This window comes from Eulemur rufifrons, chromosome 24 (genome assembly GCF_041146395.1).
Source record: "Eulemur rufifrons isolate Redbay chromosome 24, OSU_ERuf_1, whole genome shotgun sequence".
Lineage (NCBI taxonomy): Eukaryota > Metazoa > Chordata > Mammalia > Primates > Lemuridae > Eulemur > Eulemur rufifrons.
In genome coordinates, this window is record NC_091006.1 from 19014045 (window position 1) to 19038205 (window position 24161).

General features: G+C 34.9%; 1 protein-coding gene across 1 annotated transcript in view; it reads left to right on the forward strand.

Annotated features, from left to right (window-relative positions):
* CNOT6L (CCR4-NOT transcription complex subunit 6 like) overlaps positions 1–24161 on the forward strand; it is an 87845-nt gene that overhangs the window by 58837 nt on the left and 4847 nt on the right. Inside the window, exons 7-11 of the mRNA XM_069457112.1 lie at positions 3201–3358; positions 5449–5603; positions 17556–17707; positions 21252–21479; positions 23633–23835. Coding sequence (XP_069313213.1) covers positions 3201–3358; positions 5449–5603; positions 17556–17707; positions 21252–21479; positions 23633–23835 — 896 coding nt within the window. The remainder of the gene's footprint in view (positions 1–3200; positions 3359–5448; positions 5604–17555; positions 17708–21251; positions 21480–23632; positions 23836–24161) is intronic.

Sequence of the window (24161 nt, forward strand, 5' to 3'; positions counted from 1 at the left end):
AGAGGGGTGAGTATTTGAGCAATATAAGGATATAATCTAACATTTCTAGAATTGTAGTAATGTAGAAGATACAAACCTTTATTATCTCTTTGTGGGGCCCCAAAATGGATTGACATTTACAGGGCTACTTACTACATGTTGGACATTTTGTGCTTGAGAATTCTACTCAAAATAAGTTATGAATTATTATTTCTCCAAATGTCTTTTTAGTCATAGGAGTAATAGTTTTCATGACAGCTAACTTCATTTTAAAGTTAGATGAAAATTTTAACTGTTTCAATATGAAGGTTAAACCATTCATGGAATACTGCTACTTTAATAATTTTTAAAGGATAAATCACAGAATTTATTATGAACCATTTTGAACCATATAAAGCCCTTCTGTTTGTGAGTTTTTGGCTTTTTTTAAGTTAAGAAGCCAGAGGATTCAGAACAAGTCATTTGTTTTAGTATTGGAAAATGTGGGATATGTAACCTCTTCAGGGATTTATTTGCATTTTGATAACACTAAGAAATAGCATAATATATACATTTTTGTGCCTTCAGAGGAAATAATTTTAAAACCACCATACTCTATTGCCACAGTATCTGCCTGTTACAAGAGGCACTGTGTTGGTGTTACCATGAATAACACCCCTATTATCAGGATGCCCATTGATGTCTAAGTAAAAGGAATACCTAAAGTTTCTACAAAGCCTTAAGTGGATTTATTTTATACTTGGTCTTCCCTAGTGTATAATTATTCCCTTGCTGATGTTAAAAATATAATCTTCTAGTTCACCAAACTAATCCCCTTTGAACATGAGTGAACATAATCTTAAAAGCTTTCCTAATATTGCACAGCTATATTTCCATTAAGAAAAGAAACAGTAGCTGGGTGCAGTGGCCCTGGCCTGTAACCTCAGCACTTTGGGAGGCTAAGGCAGGAAGATTGCTTGAGCCTAGGACTTTGAGACCAGTCTGAGCAACATAGTGAGACCCCGTCTCTATAGAAAATTAAAAGAAAATTAGCCTGGCTTGGTGGCATGCACTTGTACTAGCTACTCTGGAGGCTGAGGTGGGAGGATCACTTGAGTCCAGGAGTTAGACATTACAGGGAATTATGATTGCACCACTGCACTCCAGCCTGGTTGACAGAGTGAGACTCTGTCTCTAAAGAAAGGAAAAACAAAAAAGAAATAAAAGGAACAGTAGAAACAAGTTTTCATTAGTTCCTGAGTTCTCAAAGTAATGTGTTCTGAGGTTTTCCTTATTGATAAACTAGTATGGGTTTTTCTTGTGATATATCTGAGTAGAATCTGAGTACTAAAGTAACTTATTGTTAAAAATGCCTTTTCTGATGCATAAGGGAATGTATATAGTAAATAGTGATGGTTATGGGTACTTTATAGCCAAAAAACTATAATGATAAACTATGTAGGGATCAAGTCCAGATAGTGAAAAAGGTATCAGAAAGAAACAGGGTATAGGAGAATAGTGATAATAAGCAATTTAGCTAATTTTCACTTCTGTTTAAAAATTGCTGGCTAATTCTCAGGCATTGACACAGATATGGAGAGTTTTGGGTGTGTTATAGAAATTGCAGCTAAGCATGATGGCTCATGCCTGTAATCCTAGCACTCTGGGAGGCTGAGTTGGGAGGATCGCTTGAGGTCAGGACTTTGAGACCAGCCTGAGCAAGAAAGAAAGGAAAAGAAAAATTAGCCAGGCGTGGTGGTGCACATCTGTAGTCACAGCTACTCGGGAGGCTGAGGCAGGAGGATCACTTAAGCCCAGGAATTTGAGGTTGCAGTGAGCTATGATGACACTACTGTACTCTAGCCCCTGCCACAGAGCAAGACCCTGTCTCAAAAAATAATAATAATAATTGCAGCCTCTGGCTTTTTCTATGAAATCTCACTTCACAAAGTTTTAGGAATAGTCTGAATGAAGCAATTAACAATCTGCCTTGCTTCTTTCCCCCTTACTTTCAAATGACATTTCAAATCCAGAGAAGCAGAGTAAGGTAAACTCAGGGTGCTCACTTCACAATGTAATGGCTTGGAAATGGTTCTGGATCATTTCCAAGATATATAATCAGAATACAAATCAACTCAAACTGAAATTTAGCCCCCAATATACAAAAGGGCCACCAGTCAGACCCCCAGGGGGCCACTGAACTGAGTTTTTCTTAATACCTTTCCTATCTGAAACTGAACCAACTTCAATCAAGTGTCACTTCACCTTGGATTTCTCACATTTTATTTAAATAAGTGATTCTCAACTATATCTGTCCATTATAATCACCTGAGATACTTTTTAAACTATGAATACCCAGACTCTAGTATTCTGACTTAATTAGTCTGAAGTCAGGCCCTTGATTTCAGCATTTATTTTTAACACTCTACAAAGTGGATTCTAGTGGGCAGCAGGGATTGCTGATAAAAATTGTGGCTTTTCAGACTTTAATGTACATGTGCATATGAATCACCTGGGGATTTTGTTAAACTGCAGATTTTATTCAATAGGTGTTTGTGGGGCTAGAGATTCTGCATTTCTAAGTTCCAAGGTGATAACTAATATTACTAGTCTTTAGAGCCATTTTTGAGTAGCAGGGATACAAACCATCTTCTCCTGCCTATTAGTTTGCTCACAGTCCTTTTATGGTTAAGGACATTTTAAAATGAGAATTTCATTTTAGAAATGAACATTTGATTGGCAAAAAGGATTCTCTTACAACTAAATTTTGTTAGCCCATTCTCTTCTGCCTCAGAGTAGTAACAACAGTAAGAGGCCCCCCGTCAAAATTAAGTATGGATATTTTGTTAGTAAAAATTGAGATTAGAGCCCTTTTATTAGAATGAAACAGAAATTTACCTTGTTTCATCCAGTTTGAGAAGCTTTTCTCAGCAAATTACATAAAAAAAATTAGCACTCCAATTTAAAGTTTGAATTTTTATTAAGATAAATTTCCTCAAAAATCTCAAATGTGAACTGTTAGTCTAATTTAAGACAAGTAAAAGAACTTTGATAGGGTGAACTCCAGTGAAGTTTTGGTAGCTAGAGATTAACAAAATCTTAATCTTGCCTAGACATTTTACAGTGATGATATTTGGGATATGTGTGTGTGCTTGTGCAGGTGTACACATGATACTGCTTTAGAAAAAGTTGCCTAATTTTCTCCCTTTTGTCTGTTGTTTTTTTTTCCCCTCACTTCTTAGCATCATTCACGGTTATGTGTTACAATGTGTTATGTGATAAATACGCCACCCGGCAGCTATATGGCTATTGCCCATCCTGGGCATTAAACTGGGAATACAGGAAAAAGGGAATTATGGAAGAAATTGTTAACTGTGACGCAGATATCATTAGTCTTCAGGTAACACCACAGAAATTAAATTGTCTTTAACTTAAAGGTGAACTTAAAAATAATAGAAAATCTTACCTCTGGGAGAGATCCTGTGTTCAAAACAAAACTCAGGACTTATTTTCTCTCCTCTTAAAATAAAGGACAATTTAAATAAACATTTAACACATTTCCACAGTGAAACTATTTTGCTGAGTACAGCCATCCACTTATATTCATTTACTGTTTTCTTAAGTGAAAATAATTTCACCCATTATCTGTGTGAATAATTCACCTCATGAACAAGTCGTTGGTATTGCTTAAAGAAAACTGTACAAGATTCCCATCTTTAGGAATACAAATTTAATTTATTATGGAGTCTGTTAAAAAATAAAGTGTTTGCCCACAGCTATTTTCTTAAAGATAAACATTTAAAAATATTGTACTATAAATCATTCATTTTTGCCTTACTTTATAAAGCACCTCTGAAATTTAGATTCTTCTGTTTTATAACACTTTATTGTAATGAACTTAGCTGAAGAAGCAGCACGTTTTCATGAAGTATATTTTATTACTGCTTTTCATCATTTAGCTAATGATGAGAAAAAAAGAATTGAGTAGTTTTTAGTAATTATTTTCTTAGTAACTTTCAAAGCATATTAAATGCTTAAAGGTTTACAATTTTTTTAAATTGACAAATACATTTATATGTTTATGGGATACAGTGATGTTCTGATACATGTATACAGTGTGGAATGAACAAATGAGGCAAATTAACATATCCATCACCTCAAATACTTAAAAGTATTTTAAAAGTTTTATGATTTCACACATTCATTTCAACATAGTTGGAGAGGAAAAATTATTATTTTAAATATTTTTTCTTATAGAGTACCTTGATAATTTATTTTTATATTGCCTAGAAAATAACAAGAAATAAGTCTTCAGAAATTAAAATTTCTTATAAACACTGACACAGAATTGGAGGAGTAGGCAAACAAAACTAGGCTATTGTACTTAATTTTCCACCTTTTGGTTTAGTATTGGCAGTGATAACAGCCTGGTACTCTTCTAATTAAAGTATACTTTGAAGGCTAAAACATAACAATTTAAGGAAATTGTTTTCTTTTAAAAATAATACTACATAGTATTATAAAGTGTTTATTTTAGATAAGTTGAAAGCTTTGAAAAAATATAAAGTATTATGGAGGAAAACATTTAATCTCATATCCTGAAAACAGTTACTATGTTAAAACTTTTAGAATATTTTCCTTTATACATTTTCTTTTTATTCACTTACCAATTTATTTACAGATATATTTGCAAAACAAAATTGATATCACATTATTGGCATATTTTGTTTATTGCACCTAATAGATTTTCCATGTTACCGAAATTCTTCAAAAGCAATTATATGAACATATATTAAGCCTTTTCCCTACTGTTGGACATTTAGTTGTGTATGGGGTTTTGCTGTTAAAAATTGTGCTATTATGAGTATCTTCATACATAAATCATTTCTTCATATTTGATTATTTCATTTGGAAAGATTTATTAATATTTTATGAGTCAAAGAATAGTCTAAATTAATAATTAACAGACCATTGGATGATTGGTATTTAGGTACTTGAAAATTTCTTAAAGTAGAATTTTTTGTTAATAGATCTTAACATTTCTCACTCTTGAGTATCATTCCCGTCTACCATGGTTCAGAAGGATAAATAATTTAAAAAATTACTTCTTTATATGTAAAATTTACTCTTCCCTACCATTTAATTTATCATATGCTCAAATTGCTCTGTTTAATTACCAGTCTTGAGGAAGTGGAGAATAGTGGAATGAACTCTAAACTGGGGATCAAGAGCCCTGGGGTATAATCTTGCTCCTGTTACTAACTAGCTGTGTGAGCACAAGAAAGCCATGTCACCTTTCTGGCTCTTTCATGTTTAAAAAGCTGCCATTGTCAAGTGGCAGCTGCTAGAAATAAGGTAAGATAGTCAGATCATACCTGTTATGTGAATTATTTTAACTTAATCACACATTATTCATAATGCTGAACATTTTAATATCTTAATCAGAGTTTTCCCTCTGTCATGTAGATGATAACTTTTTTTTCATCTCAGGAAGTGGAAACAGAGCAATACTTCACTCTTTTTCTGCCAGCATTGAAGGAGCGTGGATATGATGGATTTTTTTCTCCAAAGTCACGTGCCAAAATCATGTCTGAGCAGGAGAGAAAGCATGTGGATGGTTGTGCAATATTCTTCAAAACAGAAAAGTGAGTTAAGAAAGCATAATGGTATAATCTTATTTTTTAAAATTATCATGCATTTAAAATAGTCTTTGATTTAACCCTATAAAATAAAAAGCTAGAAAGCAAGAATTCCACAAGTTAAAACTTTTATTAATGTTTTATTTCTTAGCTTGTGTATTTGAAACAAGGATATTTATTGTATTTATGCTTTTATTGCAAAATTATACTAAAAACTTAAGAGGTATAGACTTGAATATAGTTTTATTTCAAAATATATTTTCATGAAGTAAAATATTAGTTTTGGTGTAAAAAAAGTGGTACCTTTTAAGATTTAACAATAAGTGATCTGGGTTTCTTTGTTTTTTTTTTTTTTTTTTTAATAGTTGGCCTTTTCTGGAATCAGTCATGTTATCAACCTTTTATCTTTTTCAGTTAACATTTCATACACTGGTTTAATCATTTATTCACTAAATGTTTACTAAGCATTTGCTTTGTGATTTTTTTGTGTGCTGGATACAATAATAGACACAAAGATTGACAAGAAATAGTTTCTAATCTCACTGAAAGCTAGGCATATAAGACCAATTACAGTATTATATGATATATACAAGATAGAGATATGCATAGATAGATAAGAGAGGACAGAAAAGAGGCACAGAGCTTATGGAGGTAGGGAGTTAGAGGATTAATTGAGACAAGGCAATGGAAAATGAAGTATGTGAAGTCATAGAGATTGAATCTCATGGTTAATAATTTAGATTTGATACATTAGATAAGGAATCATATTTATAGGCTAAGCATATACATGCTTATGGCTATTTTCCAGTATATCCCTGTTTAATACCTATTATAACAAAGCCAGTCAGTGTTTTTATTGACACAGGGTATTGCCAGCATGGCAGGTTATTTTAAGTAAATGAATTCAGTGAATTTGGAAGTTATTTGGTCCACTTATTGTTTATCTGTACTAGTTTCCTTTCTTTTTCCATGGATTTTTTTTTTTGAAACACCTTTGTTGGCCGGGCGCGGTGGCTCACGCCTGTAATCCTAGCACTCTGGGAGGCCGAGGTGGGCGGATCGTTTGAGCTCAGGAGTTCGAGACCAGCCTGAGCAAGAGCGAGACCCCATCTCTACTAAAAATAGAAAGAAATTATATGGACAGCTAAAAATATATATAGAAAAAAAATTAGCCGGGCATGGTGGCGCATGCCTGTAGTCCCAGCTACTCGGGAGGCTGAGACAGGAGGATCGCTTGAGCTCAGGAGTTTGAGGTTGCTGTGAGCTAGGCTGACGCCACGGCACTCACTCTAGCCTGAGCAACAGAGTGAGACTCTGTCTCAAAAAAAAAAAAAAGAAAAAAAAAAAACACCTTTGTTGATATATCCCATGGATTTTTTAGTAGCGATATTCACATTTTGGTTAACTAGTGCACAGCCTGTAGTATTCAAAATCAGAATATACTAAGTTCTTCTAGTGGTTTGGTAATTTTTCACGAGTTTTAGAATAACAATTGCTATTTTGGTTACATGTCTCTCACCTATGGGGATACATTCTGAGAAATGCATTGTTAGGTGATTTTTGTCATTGTGTAAACGTCATAGAGTGTCCTTACACAAACCTAGATGATAGTATAGCCTACTATACACCTAGGCTGTATGGTATAGCGTAGGCTACAAACCTGTATAGCTTGTTATTGTACTGAATATTGTAGGCAATTGTAACACCAATGGTATTTGTATATCTTAACATATCTAAACATAGAAAAGGTAATGCATTGTGCTATGATATTATGGTGGCTACAGCATCACTAGGCAATAGGAATTTTTCAGCTCCATTATAATTTATGGGACCACTGTCGTATATGTAGTTTGTCTTTGACCCAAACATTGTAATATGGCACATGACTATACTCCTAGTGTGTTTACCACATATCAGGTCTTTTGTAATTATTTATATGGATTGTCTTACTTACCATTTTTTTCTGTGTTATTTAATTTTAAAGCAACCCTCTGAGGGTAGGTATGGATCTTTTTCCTCATTTTTATAGATGTGGAAACCATGACATAGACAAGTTAATTAACTTGTCCAAGTTACACAGTAGTCTGATTTCATAGTCAGTGCTTTTAACCACTGTGATATACCAAATCTTTAGGCTTCTCGTTTGAGCTTCCCATATTACCTCTTATAAGATTATGTAATTTGGAAAACTGTCTTGAATTTGACATTTGTTACCTGGCTTCATATACAAACTTCCTCGAAGCACCATAATTTAAAAAAAAAAAAATGCATTGATAACATTGAGATATCTAACATCAAGCTCTTTTTCCATTTACCATTGCTTTTTTCAAGATAATATGGAAGATTTTTATTATTCCCCCCACAATTTTGAGAGGGAAAAAATCTAAAATTCCTTGGTAATTTACTAGAGGTAGTTAAGGTTTTGAAGTAAGAATCATAACTATTACCTAGCAAACTTTAAACATTGGATATTGTAAAATTATTAAAAATACTCTGAACTAGTTAAGTAGTGAATACATAGGAAATACTTAGATGCATCATCTGTTTTTCTTCCTTCCTCAATTCCTCTTTCCTAAATAGTAACATGGACCTGGCAACAGATGAAGACTTTGGGTGCGATACATTATTACATTATACCTCTTCTGAACCTCTTTCTTGGAATGATAGGACTATACCTCCTATGATAGAATAAAACCACCCTTGGCCGGGTGCGGTGGCTCATGCCTGTAATCCTAGCACTCTGGGAGGCCGAGGCAGGTGGATTGTTTGAGTTCAGGAGTTCGAGACCAGCCTGAGCAAGAACGAGACCCCGTCTCTACTAAAAATAGAAAGAAATTAGCTGGACAACTAAAAATATATATAGAAAAAATTAGCTGGGCATGGTGGCGCATGCCTGTAGTCCCAGCTACTCGGGAGGCTGAGGCAGAAGGATTGCTTGAGCCTAGGAGTTTGAGGTTGCTGTGAACAAGGCTGACGCCACGGTACTCTAGCCCGGGCAACAGAGTGAGACTGTGTCTCAAAAAAAAAAAAAAAAAAAAAAGAATAAAACCACCCTCTGTCTCAGTACCAAACATTTATCCATGACATGTTAGCCACCTGTCCAAAGCCAAACTATTTGGAATTTAACACAAAGTACACATCCTGCCTTTATTCTTTCTTCAGATTGGAGAGAAAATGCAAAGAAAAGAGTGAATTTTGAAGCCAGTTATTTCTCCTATTTATTGAGGTCATTAAATATGAAATGTTCAATTTCAGATCAGAAGTTTAGTTTATTACATCTCAAACAAGAAGCAGTACAATTAAAGTATGCACATAAACTGTCAGCACAGTTTTGCCATCTTAACGGTAGCTTGTTTATGCCAGCAGTGAAGAGGCCTGGAGAGCGAGGGGCAATGAAATCGTGAAAAGTGTTTTCCACAGCTTGCTGAGAATTGAATATTATTCCTTGCAAGAAGTGGTCCAAAGCCTGGAAGAAGTGCTAGTCAGTTGGTGCAAGGTCTGGTCAATATGGTGGATGACAGAGAGTTTTCAATGAACGCCTCTGTAGTTTGAGCAGTGTTCTTTGTGCAATATGTTGTTGAGACTTGTCTTGCAAGAAGATTGGCCTGTTTCTCTTGACCAGTCTCAGCTGCTTATTCGCAAGTATCTTCATCATTTCATCCACTTGGTTGCAGTAGCATCTGCCATCATGGATTGACCAAGTTTCCTGGAGCTGTAGTGGGTAATATCAGTGCTGGACCACCAGACACCATTAGTTTTTTTTTTTTTTTTTTTTTTTGAGACAGAGTCTTACTCTGTTGCCTGGGCTAGAGTGAGTGCCATGGCGTTAGCCTAGCTCACAGTAACCTCAAACTCCTGGGCTCAAGCGATCCTACTGCCTCAGCCTCCCGAGTAGCTGGGACTACAGGCATGTGCCACCATGCCCGGCTAACTTTTTCTATATATATATTTTAGTTGGCCAGATAATTTCTTTCTATTTTTAGTAGAGACGGGGTCTCGCTCTTGCTCAGGCTGGTCTTGAACTCCTGACCTCGAGCGATCCACCCACCTCGGCCTCCCAGAGTGCTAGGATTACAGGCGTGAGCCACTGTGCCCAGCCACTATTAGCTTTTTTAAATGAATATTCGGTGTTAAACTGTGTTTCAGCACTTCATCTTTATCTAACCATTGTGCTGAATGCTTGCAATTGTCAAAAAGAATCCATTTTTCATCACACTAACACATTTTTTTATCATCCTAACAATACAGTGCAGAAATGGTTCACCCTTATGTCTTGACAGCAAAGAAAGACAAGCTTTGAGATGATTTCTCTTGTGATACTCATTTAATTCATGCGGGACTCACCTTTGTCCAGCTTCTTTACTTTGCCGATTTGTTTTAAATGGTCCAATGTTGTTGGAATAGTTAATGTCAAACCTTGCTGCTACTACACACATGTAGGTTGAGATGGATTCACTTCCACTGCAGCTTTCAGTTCATCATTATCCACCTTGGTCTCAGGTTGCCCACATGGCTCATTTTCAAGATTAAAATCACCAGAACGGAGATGTACTGTGGGGGTTCATTAACCACATCCTTCCCAAACACTTCATTGAGCTGTCTGTGCTTCATTGGTTCCACTATGGAACTCATAGTGGAACTCGAAAATAACACGAATTTTTGATTTATTCATGGTTTCACAAAAATTGCTCTAAATTTGACAGATAATCACAAGCCAAACAGTGTATTTAAAAGAATGAGGATCTACCTTCACAATAAAAATGAAATGAAGTGTCAAAGTGAAATGTCAGAGATATCGACTGTCAAACTTAGTACTTAAGGAAATCGAACATTTCATACTTAATAACCTAATATTTAGCTGTATAATCTTGAATGAGTCACCCTTTCTGGACCTATTTCCTCATGTGTATATCTTTACCTTGTAAGACCATTTTTGAATATAGTTTATAAAGCTAGCAAAGTTAAATATAGCTGTAGATGAGTACTTCGATTCTCTGTACTCATTCTCAAAGTCTCATTCTTCTAAAACTAGAGTATCTGATAATTCCTAATCTTCTTTGATGATTGTTTAATCATGTGTGGGCAATAGTGGTACACAGTAGGTAACAATAAATAGAAATTATAATAGTTACTATTTCTAGCAAAATCTCTAATATAAATCTCTTATCCATCATGATGAAAGGATAAAGTATCGTTTAGTAAAGGCTAGGATAACAGGTTACCAATATTCAGAGAATTAGAGTACACTAATATATTCTTTAAATCATAGTATTCTATTTTAATTTAATTTGGGGGAATTCAGAAGCTACCTCAAGATTTGGCAGCACATTTTGGTTGTCATTATGAATATCATTTTTTGATAGTTAGATGCATAGAAAATCTAGAAAATAGAATTTTGATTGATAAAATACCAGAAGTCAGCTTTTGCTTTGTCCTGTATTTCAACAAGTATTATCTACAGTCCAAAGCATTTTATTAAATACATGTATACATATATGGATTTTGTATGTATATGTGTATATAGAAACCGAATTATTACAGATAAATATTTTAGACTCAGAATTTAAATTTCTTTTTTGCCATGTTTTGTCATATAGACAGATATACTAGAAGAAATCCAAAGTGGGAAAAAATGGAGATGAAAGCATACCTAGATACCTGACTTAGTTGCTGTTTCTGAGGTTAGCAGTTCTGATCTTCTGATCATACTTTATTTCAAATCCATAAGAAAGGGAAAGATGAGAATGGCAACTAAGAACAGTGTAACCATTGCACTGTGAATTGGCAGTCTCCCATCATAGGACTGGACACTTAGGTTGTTATGGTGCGTAGTTCTTGCTGTATTGCCTCTACTTTCTAACGTGCTTTCAGTCTCAGAGACCAGGTAGGGTCATGTCCTTGCTTTTTCTTCCCATAATAGTACAGGTAGTTTTGTCTTGGAAACAGGGCATTCAGAGGTTATAGTATCATTCCAAAAGGTTATATTATCGTTTCAAAATGACCTATTGTGATGCTCCCATATTAGTGGTCTCTCAGTTACCAATTTCCTATGTTATACGTGGTGGTTGCATTTAGGATTTGTTTATATGATTTTTTTTCTTAAATGAGATTTTGATTTCTGGATTCTAATGCTCACTTTCCCATTAATTCAATCTGGATCATAAAATTATAGCCTTGTGCTCCAGTTTCTTTGCCTTTCAAATATGGATGATAATAACTGTTACACTTTAGAAGTTTCTTATGGGACTAAAATGATAAATAATGTGCACTTGCTCAGTGGTTAAAAGAGCTTTACAAATAGAGGGTGGTGTTTAAGTCCTATAGATGGTTTTAGTTTCTCATAGTTGGCATTCACTTTCCCCTCTCTAGCATTAATGTAATCACATCACAGCCCATAAAATTACTTTAGACCATAAGTTGGTAAGAAATTGAGTTATGTCTTTGTTTGAAGGGCTGTTTTGGACATGTTCTTCCTTCATATGAAACATTCAACCTAATAATCTTTAACAAATCATATAAGAAGGGTTTTTTTTGTCATATCAATCTTCACTATATATGTTGTTTCTTATACTCATTTGACCTTTTGTTTAGATTTTTCAAAAGGCAAATATACAGAAGAATTGTTAGAATAAAACAGCTTCAGGAATAATGCTAATAGCATCAGGAAGGATGCTTATAGCATCTGTGTACCAGCCTTAGAGTATGAATAATAGATGAATAAAAGTATTGAAAGAGAGACAAGTTTAAGATTTTATGTATACTAAGACTTGGTGGCTTGTATTAATGACTGAAGAGTAACTATAAACCAGTATGTCTTATTCAAAATAAACATCTAATAGAAAGAAGGAAGGAAGATCTCAATATTTCAAAATGTTACCTGTATGGAAATCTGTGAGAAGGAAAGTAGCACAGTGGATTACATTTGGTTTGTGTGGGAAGGGAAAGTAAGAAGTAGCATTGTGAAGGTAAAGTTTGGGTAGAATATGGATAATTATTTCTTACTATATTATAAATGCATTATAAATAGATATTTTTTGGGATTTTATTTTTTATTTCAGCATATTATGGGGGTACAAATGTTTAGGTCACATATTGCCCTTGCCCTCCCCGCCCCCCACCCCCTAGTCAGAGCTTCAAGCATGTCCATCCCCCAGATGGTGCGCATCGCATTCATTATGTAGGTATATACTCATCCCCTCCTCCCAGCTCCCATCTGCCCGATGAATGTTATTCCCATATGTGCACTTAGGTGTTGATCAGTTAAAACCAATTTGATGGTGAGTACATGTGGTGCTTAGTTTTCCATTCTTGGGAGACTTCACTTAGAAGAATGGGTTCCAGCTCTATCCATGATGATACAAGAGGTGCTATATCATCATTGTTTCTTACAGCCGAATAGTACTCTATGGTATACAGATACCACGTTTTATTAATCTACAAATGTATTAGAAATATATATTAATATATAGTAAATGCAGAAACAAGATAAATTGTAGGATACTACAGCTATCAGCATTAATACTGGAAATCTCATTCTTTTAAAAGCGCAATATCTGAGAAAGTCTTAAGATTCAAGAAGTATATTTATACTCTTGTTTACTAGAAAGAAGAAACTATCTTTGGTTCCTTAGTTTTCAACTATCTTCTTGGTTCTTCACCTCTTGGTGCAGTTGAAGTATTAAAACCCTGAGAGAGTGAGACTCTGTCCCCTAGAGGACAGAGGGGAAGGAAGGGAATGTTAGTTATGTCATACGTACTCTGTTTAGGATTAGTGATTATGTAATCATTAATCGATCAAGAAAAAAAGAACCATACAATTTCTATCTTGTATGATCTCTATTGAGAAGAATTATCTTTAAGTGGAAACACTAAGACCAGGTGAAGAGGAGATTGGCAAATCAAGAGGTTAAGATTAATAAGCCTAGAGAGTCACTAAACTGCCTTAACTAGTTAGAGTTCCAAATGAAGATAATTAGATCTCATGGTATTATTAATGATCTTGCAAAAGATCATTAGATTTTCATTTGATTAGACAACTGGCATAGGTAAGTAAACTGTTAAGTATATTGTATTATAGGAAAAGTTCAAGGATTTTGGAGATGAATGAGCTATCCCATTTTTCAAAATGAAATACCTGCCCAGCCTTAGTTTTCCTTATCTTTGTGATGGCAATAGTAATACCTCCTGTTATAATTTAGATTCTCCAGAAAGAAGACTCTGAGATAGTTTGGTGTTAGGAGTTTATCAGGAACACCTGTGGAAAGGAAGGGGAGGAAGCAGAATTGGACACAGGGAGATGTGGAGTTGTGTTGCAGGACTGATGACCCCACAGGGAGCTCCAGAGCTGATGTGGCCTGTGAGAATTAAATCACAGGGGCCAACATCCTTGGACCTTTATCTTTTGCTTTTGGTCTGTAATTGGATGTGGGTGCTCCCAGAAGTGTGTGATCTTGAGTAGGCAGCTCTTTTCAACAAAAGCAATCCCTGAAGGATTGATGAGGAATCTGGGCAATATATGTCCATGTGCACATTTTAGGACTTTACATATAAAGTACCTATCACAGATCTTGATACTGGGTAGATCCTCAATAGTAGCTTTATTATTATGTTTATTATTCTGTCCTACTGAGAATTTTAATTATGTGAGAGAAGATAGAATACATGCATATAACATTTATAAATGTCCAAAAATGGCAGATATTTAATCTGTTAGAATGATCACATGTACCCCATAAATATATACAACTATTTTACGTATCTGTAAAAATTTAAAAAAATAGAATGAAGTTTCAATTAATATCTGAATAGGTGAACTAAAGAGCAGAAGCTTGTGAAATGATAACAGCTAAAATTTGCTGTTCTTAGATTCTTAATCGAAGGCAGAAAAAGAAGGGAGGGATAAGAAAATCAGCTGAGAATACAGAAAAATATTTATATGCATAAATTTTCATTATTGTCATTAGTTATAATAGCTCATATCAGAAGTAATTTAAATGTCCAACACAGAATAGTTAAGTAGATTATGGTGAATCTATGTAGTGGACTATAAAGCAGTCATAAAAATTTCAAAGAATATTTAATATTATAGGGAAATGTCCCTGATAGAATGTTTATTAGTAAACCAAAATATAAACTTACAGAGTTTTATCCTCACTATGTAAAAATATTTGAGTGCACATGTGTAGAGAAAAGTCTGGGGAAATATATTGACTCGTTAGTGGAGGTGTTAATGTTATAATTGTCTTTTAGTTTTCTTATATTTTTCTTTGTTTTCATCTCTCTATAATAAACATATTTAACTTAGTAAAATCATTTCCCCCACTTTTTTGTTTTTAAGCACCTATAGACATAGGGCTGAGGAGACCTGATTTAAGACCAAAAAACACCCAAACTTTGAGATGTATATTATTAAAGTTCCTATTTGGCTTATAATTAATATGGCTGTCTCCAAAGTACAACTTTAGTCTTTATTAACAAAAATACAAATAAAAACTGAAGAAGACAGTAGTTCATTTGTGCCCAGTTGATACTGTACCTTTGGGTAAACTTGAGTTTTTCAAATGAACAACTCACCACATATCATGTAAGGACTTGATCATTTCTTTTTTGGAGAAGATTGGAGGTGGGAGAGCATTGACATCTATTGTCAGATATTTAAAGTTGTGTCATGTGGAATTCTCTATTCTTTTAAAGAAAAGATCTAGATTTAATGGAAGAAATCGGACAGATACAGGGAAGCAAATTTTAGTTAAGGAAGACATTTCTTTACAGTCCTTTCCCTCCTCCCCCAAAAAGAATGACCTGATTTTGGTAGAAGTAAAATTTCAATACTAAAAATATTACTATTCAGCATGATTTTTAGACTGTCCTACAGAATTCTAGGTTCCTATAAATTAGCCTTAGAAGTTCTGTGAATATTTGGAAGATATCACAAAAATTAAATACAAACAATTGAACTATAATTTAAAAGTACATGTTCACTCAGATGTTTCAAATACCAAATTTTAACATTTTGGAACTCATTAACATGTTCCTGAAGTGCTTAGTCGTTTTGGTGCAGACCTCTAAATCAAGTTTTTGCCTGCCTGCTTGCTTTTTCAGAGTGCAAGTCCAGTTATTTTTCACTTATATCTGTGTGAATCAGGATTTTTATTAATACTTTGTATCCAAAACAAAATACAGCAATCAGTTGGGTACTGAGACGAATTATAAGGCTGTAATTATCATCTGTGCCCTCTAATTTCAGTTTTTTTATATTCATTAAAACAGGTTGATTGTTTTCAGTGATTGATTTATTCTAATATAATATGGCTTTGTTCTGTTTTATTTATGGGAATCTCACCAGAAATTATTTGAAAAAGATATTCCACTGCTTAAAAGTATTTGCAGAAGTCTAATATCCAGGATGGTCAGTCCTATCTGTAGAACATATTTTGAATCTGCTCACTCCTCTTTATTTCTCTTGCCTTTGCCCATGTCACTATCAATTCTCATTCAAATAACCTCAGAAACTTTTTAATTGGCTCCCAATTCCCATTTTGTCCCTTGTAATCTATTCTCCACAAAGCAACTAAAGTGATTTTAAAAAAAATATATCAAATAATATCGTGTCCTGGCTTAGAACCTTTAGTCATTCCTCTTCCTCTCATCTCCAACATCACTTATGTTTTTTTTAACCCATAAACTTACAAAGCTCTTTTCTATCTCAGGACCGTTCGTTTCTTCCTTTTACCTGGAATGCTCTTAATCCCATTCTTCACCTTGATAACTTCTCACCTTTCATATTTCACCTTAAAGATCACCTCTTCAGAAGGTAGAAACTATACTCCCTTTAAGCACTCTGGGTTAGAACTAGGTACATGACCCAGCCCTTTACACTTCTCAGCACATCTGAGACATGCAGAATTGGAGTGGGGGAGGGAGGGAATGTTATTCATCTAGCACCGCATCTTGCTGCTTAGTGAGTCAATATTTTTGAAGGGATGTGCACATGCTTCTGTTTTCAAAGGTAGGAGGAAAGTAGGGAGCAGGAACTGTTAGGAGAACAAAGATGTCTTTTCTTCATTTCACCCCAATGAACGTCTTATATTTAGATTTTGATCATTTATAAATATTTCACAAAATTTATAAAATTGGGCTGAAAGAGGTTAAATGGCTTGACCAAGGCACACTGCTATTAAATGTCAGTGCTAGATTAATTCTATTAAATCCTACAACTCTATAATACTTTATGATTTGGCACTAAGGAAATAAAATACTGTTAGCACAGAAGCTATAATTACAGGGAGAGCCATTTCTTCATCTTGCAGAATCTGTCTCACTGAACACTTACACACAACTGCAGCTTTCTAACAAAAACTAGGTGGGAAAAGCTGTTACTCCTTAGCTGAGAAGTGTGTGTCCCTGTATTTTCTTGACAAATCTCTTGATGTGGTGGGAACAAAACTGCAAACAGGATAGATAGATTTTATTCTGTTTTCCTTCATTAACTTGCTGACTCGGTTAAGAGTCTGTCTACCTTTAAATACCAGAGAATTCCAGCAGTAGCTTAAACAAATGAGGGGGGATAATTTTCTCACACAAGAAGTCATACAGTGATAGGCAGTCCAGAACGGGTTCAGTGGCTTCCTCATTTTTAGAAGGTTGGCTTTTGCCTTCCTGCTTCTTACTACATGGTCACAAGATGGTTATTCCTCCAGGCACTTGCTGAAAGGAGCAAAGGTGTAAATGAGCAAAGGGACATATATGCCATCTTTGGTAGGCGGGGCCTCCAAGGAAATTTTTACAGTAATCAGACTTCTTACATCTTATTGGCCAAAGCTATTAATATATCACATGGTCCCTTGCAGCTAGAAAATGACAATGAATGATGTCTGTATCTTGTGTCCCCCTTCATTTAATGTCTTTTAGCATTATATCCAAGTACCTAAGGTCGTAATAATGCATTATTCCTTTTAGATTTACATTGGTGCAGAAGCATACAGTGGAATTTAACCAAGTGGCAATGGCTAATTCAGACGGATCTGAAGCAATGCTGAACAGAGTGATGACAAAAGATAACATTGGTGTTGCTGTGGTATTAGAGGTCCACAAAGAACTATTTGGAGCAAGTGAGTGCAATTTAAAATATTCGTACTAAAAATAAACATCATGCCAGGTTTTCCCATCTCAAAACAAATGAAGAGAATCTTGCTGTTATTTATTGCAAAATTATTTTCTTGTCTTTTGAGGAAAGTTAAGGGAGATGGGCAGGAAAATAGCACTAACTGTGTAAAGCATCATATACTTCTTGAGATTTGCTTTTTTTTTTTGCTATTCTCTGATCCCTAGCACAGTCTTTTTTATTTGCCATGTAATCTGTGTAGTTTTTTTTTGGATATACCATTAATTCAAAAAGGTTCTTTGAACTGGGGAATATTTTAGTTAGGCTGAATTTAGAAATTATGATGACTTGTTCCTCTTTTGAGCCATATTTTTAGCTTCTTGAGTGTGAATCTTTTGTCTTCAAGGTTAAGTACTTGACACTTTTTCTCTAGTTTCTTTGTTATTAATATATCTCAGTCATTGTCAGGGTAAGAGCAAGAACAGGATCTTTTATCTACGTGGTACTTTTTCCCCAGCATTTTAGATTATTTATAGCTTTCTTCAGAGTCAGAAACTCATTATGTACTTAGCGTTATTATCCAGACCTTTTTTTTTTTTTTTTTACCCTTCCTATTGCCTGCCTTAAAGCATTTCGTTATTTACTAGTGTATTATTAAGCAAAGAGCAAGAAGAGGGTGAGACCACATTAGGCCATTTTTTTCCCCCTGTACTTTTTGCAGAAGAAAAGATTTTTTTTGCCTTGAGTATTGATTTGAATTGTTCAGACCATGCATATATATCAAACCTCCTTTCCCCATCATTCAAACCTCTCCTCCCCATCATCAAAGACAATCAGTCTTTGATATGAAATTTTGAATTTTCTTCCTTTTTTTAGCTCTCCATTTTATCACTTTTTATGTCATTTCCAATCCTATTCTTAAAGGGTTTTTTTTTTTTTTTTGGTATTGTGAAGATTGAATTTTTTTTTTTAATTTAACTCCCCTTTAATTTGCAGAAGAGTAATTCGAAATTATACAATAGACACTTTCACATTCTGAGATAAGTATCTCTTGTATTCCTAGAAGGGGAATTTAATAATATGGGAAATGCTTATGGCCCTTTTGTAAGGACAAATTTTTAATCTACAGCCAAAAGTGACACTATAAAACTTCTAGAAAAAAAAGACAGATTTTGGCTGCAAGTATTTATCTTATGATCAAATTGCTTTAAAAGTGACTTCTGTCACATATAACAGATACTTCAGTTACTTGTTGTCTCACCATTGAAAATAATTGTAGCTTGGTAAGACTAGAAAGAAACTTGATTTTATCAAAATAGCAGACTTAGAAAATTAGGTTATTTTCTCGAGTTTATATTTCAGTAGAAATTTTTTTTTTTTTTTTTTTTTTTTTTTTTTTTTGAGACAGAGTGTCGCTTTGTTGCCCAGGCTAGAGTGAGTGCCGTGGCGTCAGCCTAGCTCACAGCAACCTCAAACACCTGGGCTTAAGCAATCCTACTGCCTCAGCCTCCCGAGTAGCTGGGACTACAGGCATGCGCCACCATGCCCGGCTAATTTTTTTTTCTATATATATTTTAGTTGGCCAGATAATTTCTTTCTATTTTTAGTAGAGACGAGGTCTTGCTCATTGCTCAGGCTGGTCTCGAACTCCTGACCTTGAGCGATCCACCCGCCTCGGCCTCCCAGAGTGCTAGGATTACAGGCGTGAGCCACCGCGCCCGGCCTCAGTAGAAAATTTTGAGTGACATTTCTATAAAACTTTAAATAGAAAAATTTGTGTTCACTGATATTCCAACAGTCCAAAAGTATATAAAGTAAAAAGTGAGAGACCCCTCATCTCATTCATACTCTATAGGAATAGCTCTTGTTCATTTCTCTGTACAGATACTAACGTATAGAATATATATATATATAATTTTATTCAAAGGGTATCTTACCACGCATACCGGGCTTTATGCCTTGAATATTTTATGGGCATCTTTCTCTGTCAGTACATGTTAACTAACTACATTATGCTTAATTTTCACAATTTTTAATGTATTATCCTGTCCACCATTTGGAAAGTACTATGTTGATGTTTATTTTGACAGAATTAAAAAACATAGATTTTAGGGAAAAAAGTAAACTTAGAGATCTTCTAGTTGAATAGCTGATTTTCCAAATGAACCTGAGTACCAAAAATGTTAAATGACTGGCCCAAGACCGTACAAAATAATTAGTAATAAAACCAGGTCTACAACATAAGTGTTCGGACTTTGAGAGCATACTATGCTCTAATTCTCATTTTAAAAATAATTTTAAGTGTAGGGTATGAATTTGTTTAGGTAGCAAATTCACTTCCTTATTTCGTATAGATTAATATAGTGTTACTGCCATTTACTACTGACCCATCACTGTTATGCGTAAATGCAAGGCAAATGAATATTGGGCAAGAGGAAGAATTTAAATTAAGGTTTAGGTAACTCAAATAATTGAAAACCTGCCTCACTACGTTATTGTGATTTTATCTATTTATTTATTTATTTATTTTTGAGACAGAGTCTTGCTTTGTTGCCCAGGCTAGAGTGCCGTGGCGTCAGACTGGCTCACAGCAACCTCAGACTCCTAGGCTTAAGTGATCCTACTGCCTCAGCCTCCCGAGTAGCTGGGACTACAGGCATGCGCCACCATGCCCAGCTAATTTTTTCTATATATATTTTTAGGTGGCCAGCTAATTTCTTTCTATTTTTAGTAGAGACGGGGTCTAGCTCTTGCTCAGGCTGGTCTCAAACTCCTGACCTCGAGCGATCCACCCGCCTCGGCCTCCCAGAGTGCTAGGATTATAGGTGTGAGCCACCACGCCCAGCCTACTGTGATATTTAAATGACAGATATTGTTATAATGGACATTGGAGGCTCAGAAGGAGGGAGGAAGGGGGATGAGGGATGAGAAATTACCTATTGGGTACAATGTACACTATTCAGTTGATAGGTATGCTAAAAACTCTGACTCCATTATACTATACCATTCATCCATGTAAGAAAAAACTGCTTATACCCCTAAATCAATTGAAATTTTTTTAAAAAAGTGCTTGTTTAAGAACTCAGCAAATGCAAGCTGTTATAATCAAATGTTAATTAAATCATGATATAACTTGGGCATGTAGAACAGGGGTCAGCAAACTTTTTCTGTAAAGGGCCAGATAGTAAATACTGTATTTTAGGCTCTATGGGTCAAATACAGTCTCTTATCACACTATTTTTTTTTTTCTTCATAGGACCCTTTAAAAATTTAAAACCATCCTTAGCTCATATAGGCTCTACAAAAACATGTGGGCCAGATTTAGCCCATGGGCTACAGTTGGCCAACTTGATCTAGAAGAATAATTCCCGTATTAAGATTACCAGAATCTCAGCCCTGACTTCTAAGAACTACTTTATGAGATGGAAGTTATAAATTCATGGAAAAGAATAAAGTAGTAGCTATGGATCTTTTTGAGAAAACCTTAAGATACCACTTTTCTTGAAACATAAAGCATAACTTTATCTTCTTTTTGTAATGTTTAAATTTAGGTATGAAGCCTATTCATGCTGCAGACAAACAGCTGCTTATAGTGGCAAATGCCCACATGCATTGGGACCCAGAGTATTCTGATGTGAAACTTATCCAGACCATGATGTTTGTCTCAGAGGTTAAAAACATTCTGGAGAAAGCCTCTAGTAGGCCTGGCAGCCCAACTGCAGATCCTAATTCCATCCCGCTGGTGCTATGTGCAGATCTTAACTCATTGCCAGATTCAGGTATTTATAACATCTTTTCCTTATTGCTTTCAATTTACTCTTAGTTCAGAGACTAGCTAGCTCCTAACTTTTCAGTAGAGTATTTCCCTTCTAAATTAGGGAGTATATCGGTAAGAATCCCAGGGGTGGCACATGGGGTAATTGAGCAAAATTTAATAAAGAAGCTATTTCCAAAGGTATGAGCCAGGTTAAAGGAAATAAAACAATAAATGATGCAGTACTCTGCTACTAGGGAAGTTAGGATCCCTTTACCACCCCTATACCTAAAAGAGAAAGTGTTGGGAGCTGTCATCAGACAGAACTTGTAAAAAATACGGTTGTAGAAGAGGGCCACATAATAGGAGGAATGGCTTTGAATTGAATGATGCAGTCAGTCAATCCCTGGCAAACCAACAAGGGAGCCAGGGGAGTATATACCTCACCCCACTCTGCTCTGTCCTCTAATCTCCTGCCAGTGCTGCCTATTGACCAAATCCAACTAGAAGCAAGAGGCGGGCAGGGATTTGCAGTTGCTGCAATAAAGGTCAGCCTCCTGAGGCACAAGAGTGTAGTGGAGAAGGGTGACATGAAGGGGCAACCAGAAAATATTCATCATGGGTAGCTATACAATTTAATAACTTTGGCCACTTTTAAGTGAATTTGTTAAGCGATACTTGAATACTGTTATTGGGTACAGAAGAATTATCAGAATTCTCCTAGCATTTCATATTACTTCTTAAGTACTTCTAAGCTACTTTATGTCTGAACTTTTTTTATTTTAGATATTAATTTTCAAATGTAAAACATTGAAGTGTTATTCTTTTGCTAATACCAAAGCATATTATGAATTTTGTATGTTATCACTATTGGGCTATTTGAAATTATTTCAAATGATCATTCAACAATAAATATAATCCAAATGCCTAGACCGGGGATATTAAAAAAAAGTCACTGATCTGGAGAACATCTTTTTCTCCTTAGCAAATAAATGCTGAAATCATTGTTTACAAATGTTTATCTTCAACCCCTAGCCCACTTGACACCTTAACCACATTTTCCTTTCTTAATCCCTTTTTGAGTTGAATTGCTTTCAAGTGCAAGTTTTCCTCCTATTTTATTTGATTGTTTAAGCTAATTAACTGTCATTTGACAGCACAGCATAGTGAGTTGACTCTGGAGCCCCAGCCTATCAGGGTTGGATCCTGGTTCTGCCACTTACCAGCTATGCAGTCTGTGACTAAGTTCCTCATTTTAAGTAAGAGGATAATGATATTATTCACTTCATAGAGTTGTTTGAGAAAATTTAAGTATGTAAAGCACTTAGCATAGTGCCTGGCATGTAGTAAATACTAGATAAATGGTACCTCCTTTTGAGGTATCAAAATATGCACAATGCTGATACTGCATTTATCACTCATTCATTATATCTTGCTCTCATTTCTTGTTACAAATAGAAAAAGATGACTCTTAGCAGTGTTCACTAATCATCATCATCATAGAATTTTGACACATTTTTCAAATTTGCTAATTCAGTGGAAGCAGTGCACTTTTTTGGATGTTGCTATTTTCTTTAGCTTTTTAGACACATTTAGACATATACCTCTGGCATATAATGTTCTTTATAGTGTCAGACTGAGAAAACTCACTCTAGCTCAAAATAATGATACTGTCTAGCTACTATCACTAGACATTGAAATGTTGAAGATGCAAAATCTGTTTTGATTTTTTATTATGTGTGCTCTGTTTATATTTTCCCAAAGTTGTTGATTGACTGCATAGAATAGGGAAATACTAAGGAGATAGTGGTTTGGAATAATTTTTCAAAAACATTTAGGATCAAGGCCTTTCTGGTGAATGCCACCCTAGGTCCTGGAAATCATCTTTAGCCTGAAAAACCACTGAGAAAACTAAGGCTATTTTTGGGTGATCCTGATACTTTGTTTGAAATAGGCAAATATCCTTTAATTTGGTTGAATCATGAAATTGCTGATACTTGGTGTTTTTTTTTTTTTTTTTTTTTTTTAACAGCAGCAAGAAAAGGCAGTTTTATATGGCTCAATATAATCAAACACTTTGAACCTGGTGGGTCCACCTGCTAACAGGTCTTGGCTGTGAAGCCTTATATAAGGTCTAAATGCTAAATGGTAGTGTTCCTCTTTTCTTTATTCTACTAGGTGTTGTGGAATATTTAAGCAATGGAGGAGTAGCTGACAACCATAAAGACTTCAAAGAACTAAGGTACAATGAGTGTCTTACGAACTTCAGCTGCAATGGAAAGAGTGGAAGCTCAGAAGGGAGAATCACACATGGCTTCCAACTTAAGAGCGCCTATGAAAATAACTTGATGCCTTACACCAATTACACCTTTGATTTCAAAGTGAGTGGCAGCCTCTGGACTGATGTAGAAATTATTTCAAATATAAGCATGTGACAAGAAATGTGTAAATTTTTAATTTATGATTAATTGTATGATCTGCAGAAATTTTTAGATTCTCAAAATGTCTAGGCTAACATATGCACCTAAATGTAAGGAGGTTTGTTGGGATTTGTGGTTGTTGTTGTCTTGAGAATTCCTTTTGAACCCTCATTTGTTCAAATTTCAGGTAATATTGATAACAGCAAAAACTTCTAAAATGCTTACCAGGTTCCAGGCACTGTTCAAAGCAACTTGTATATATTAATATAGTTAATCCCCACCTGTCC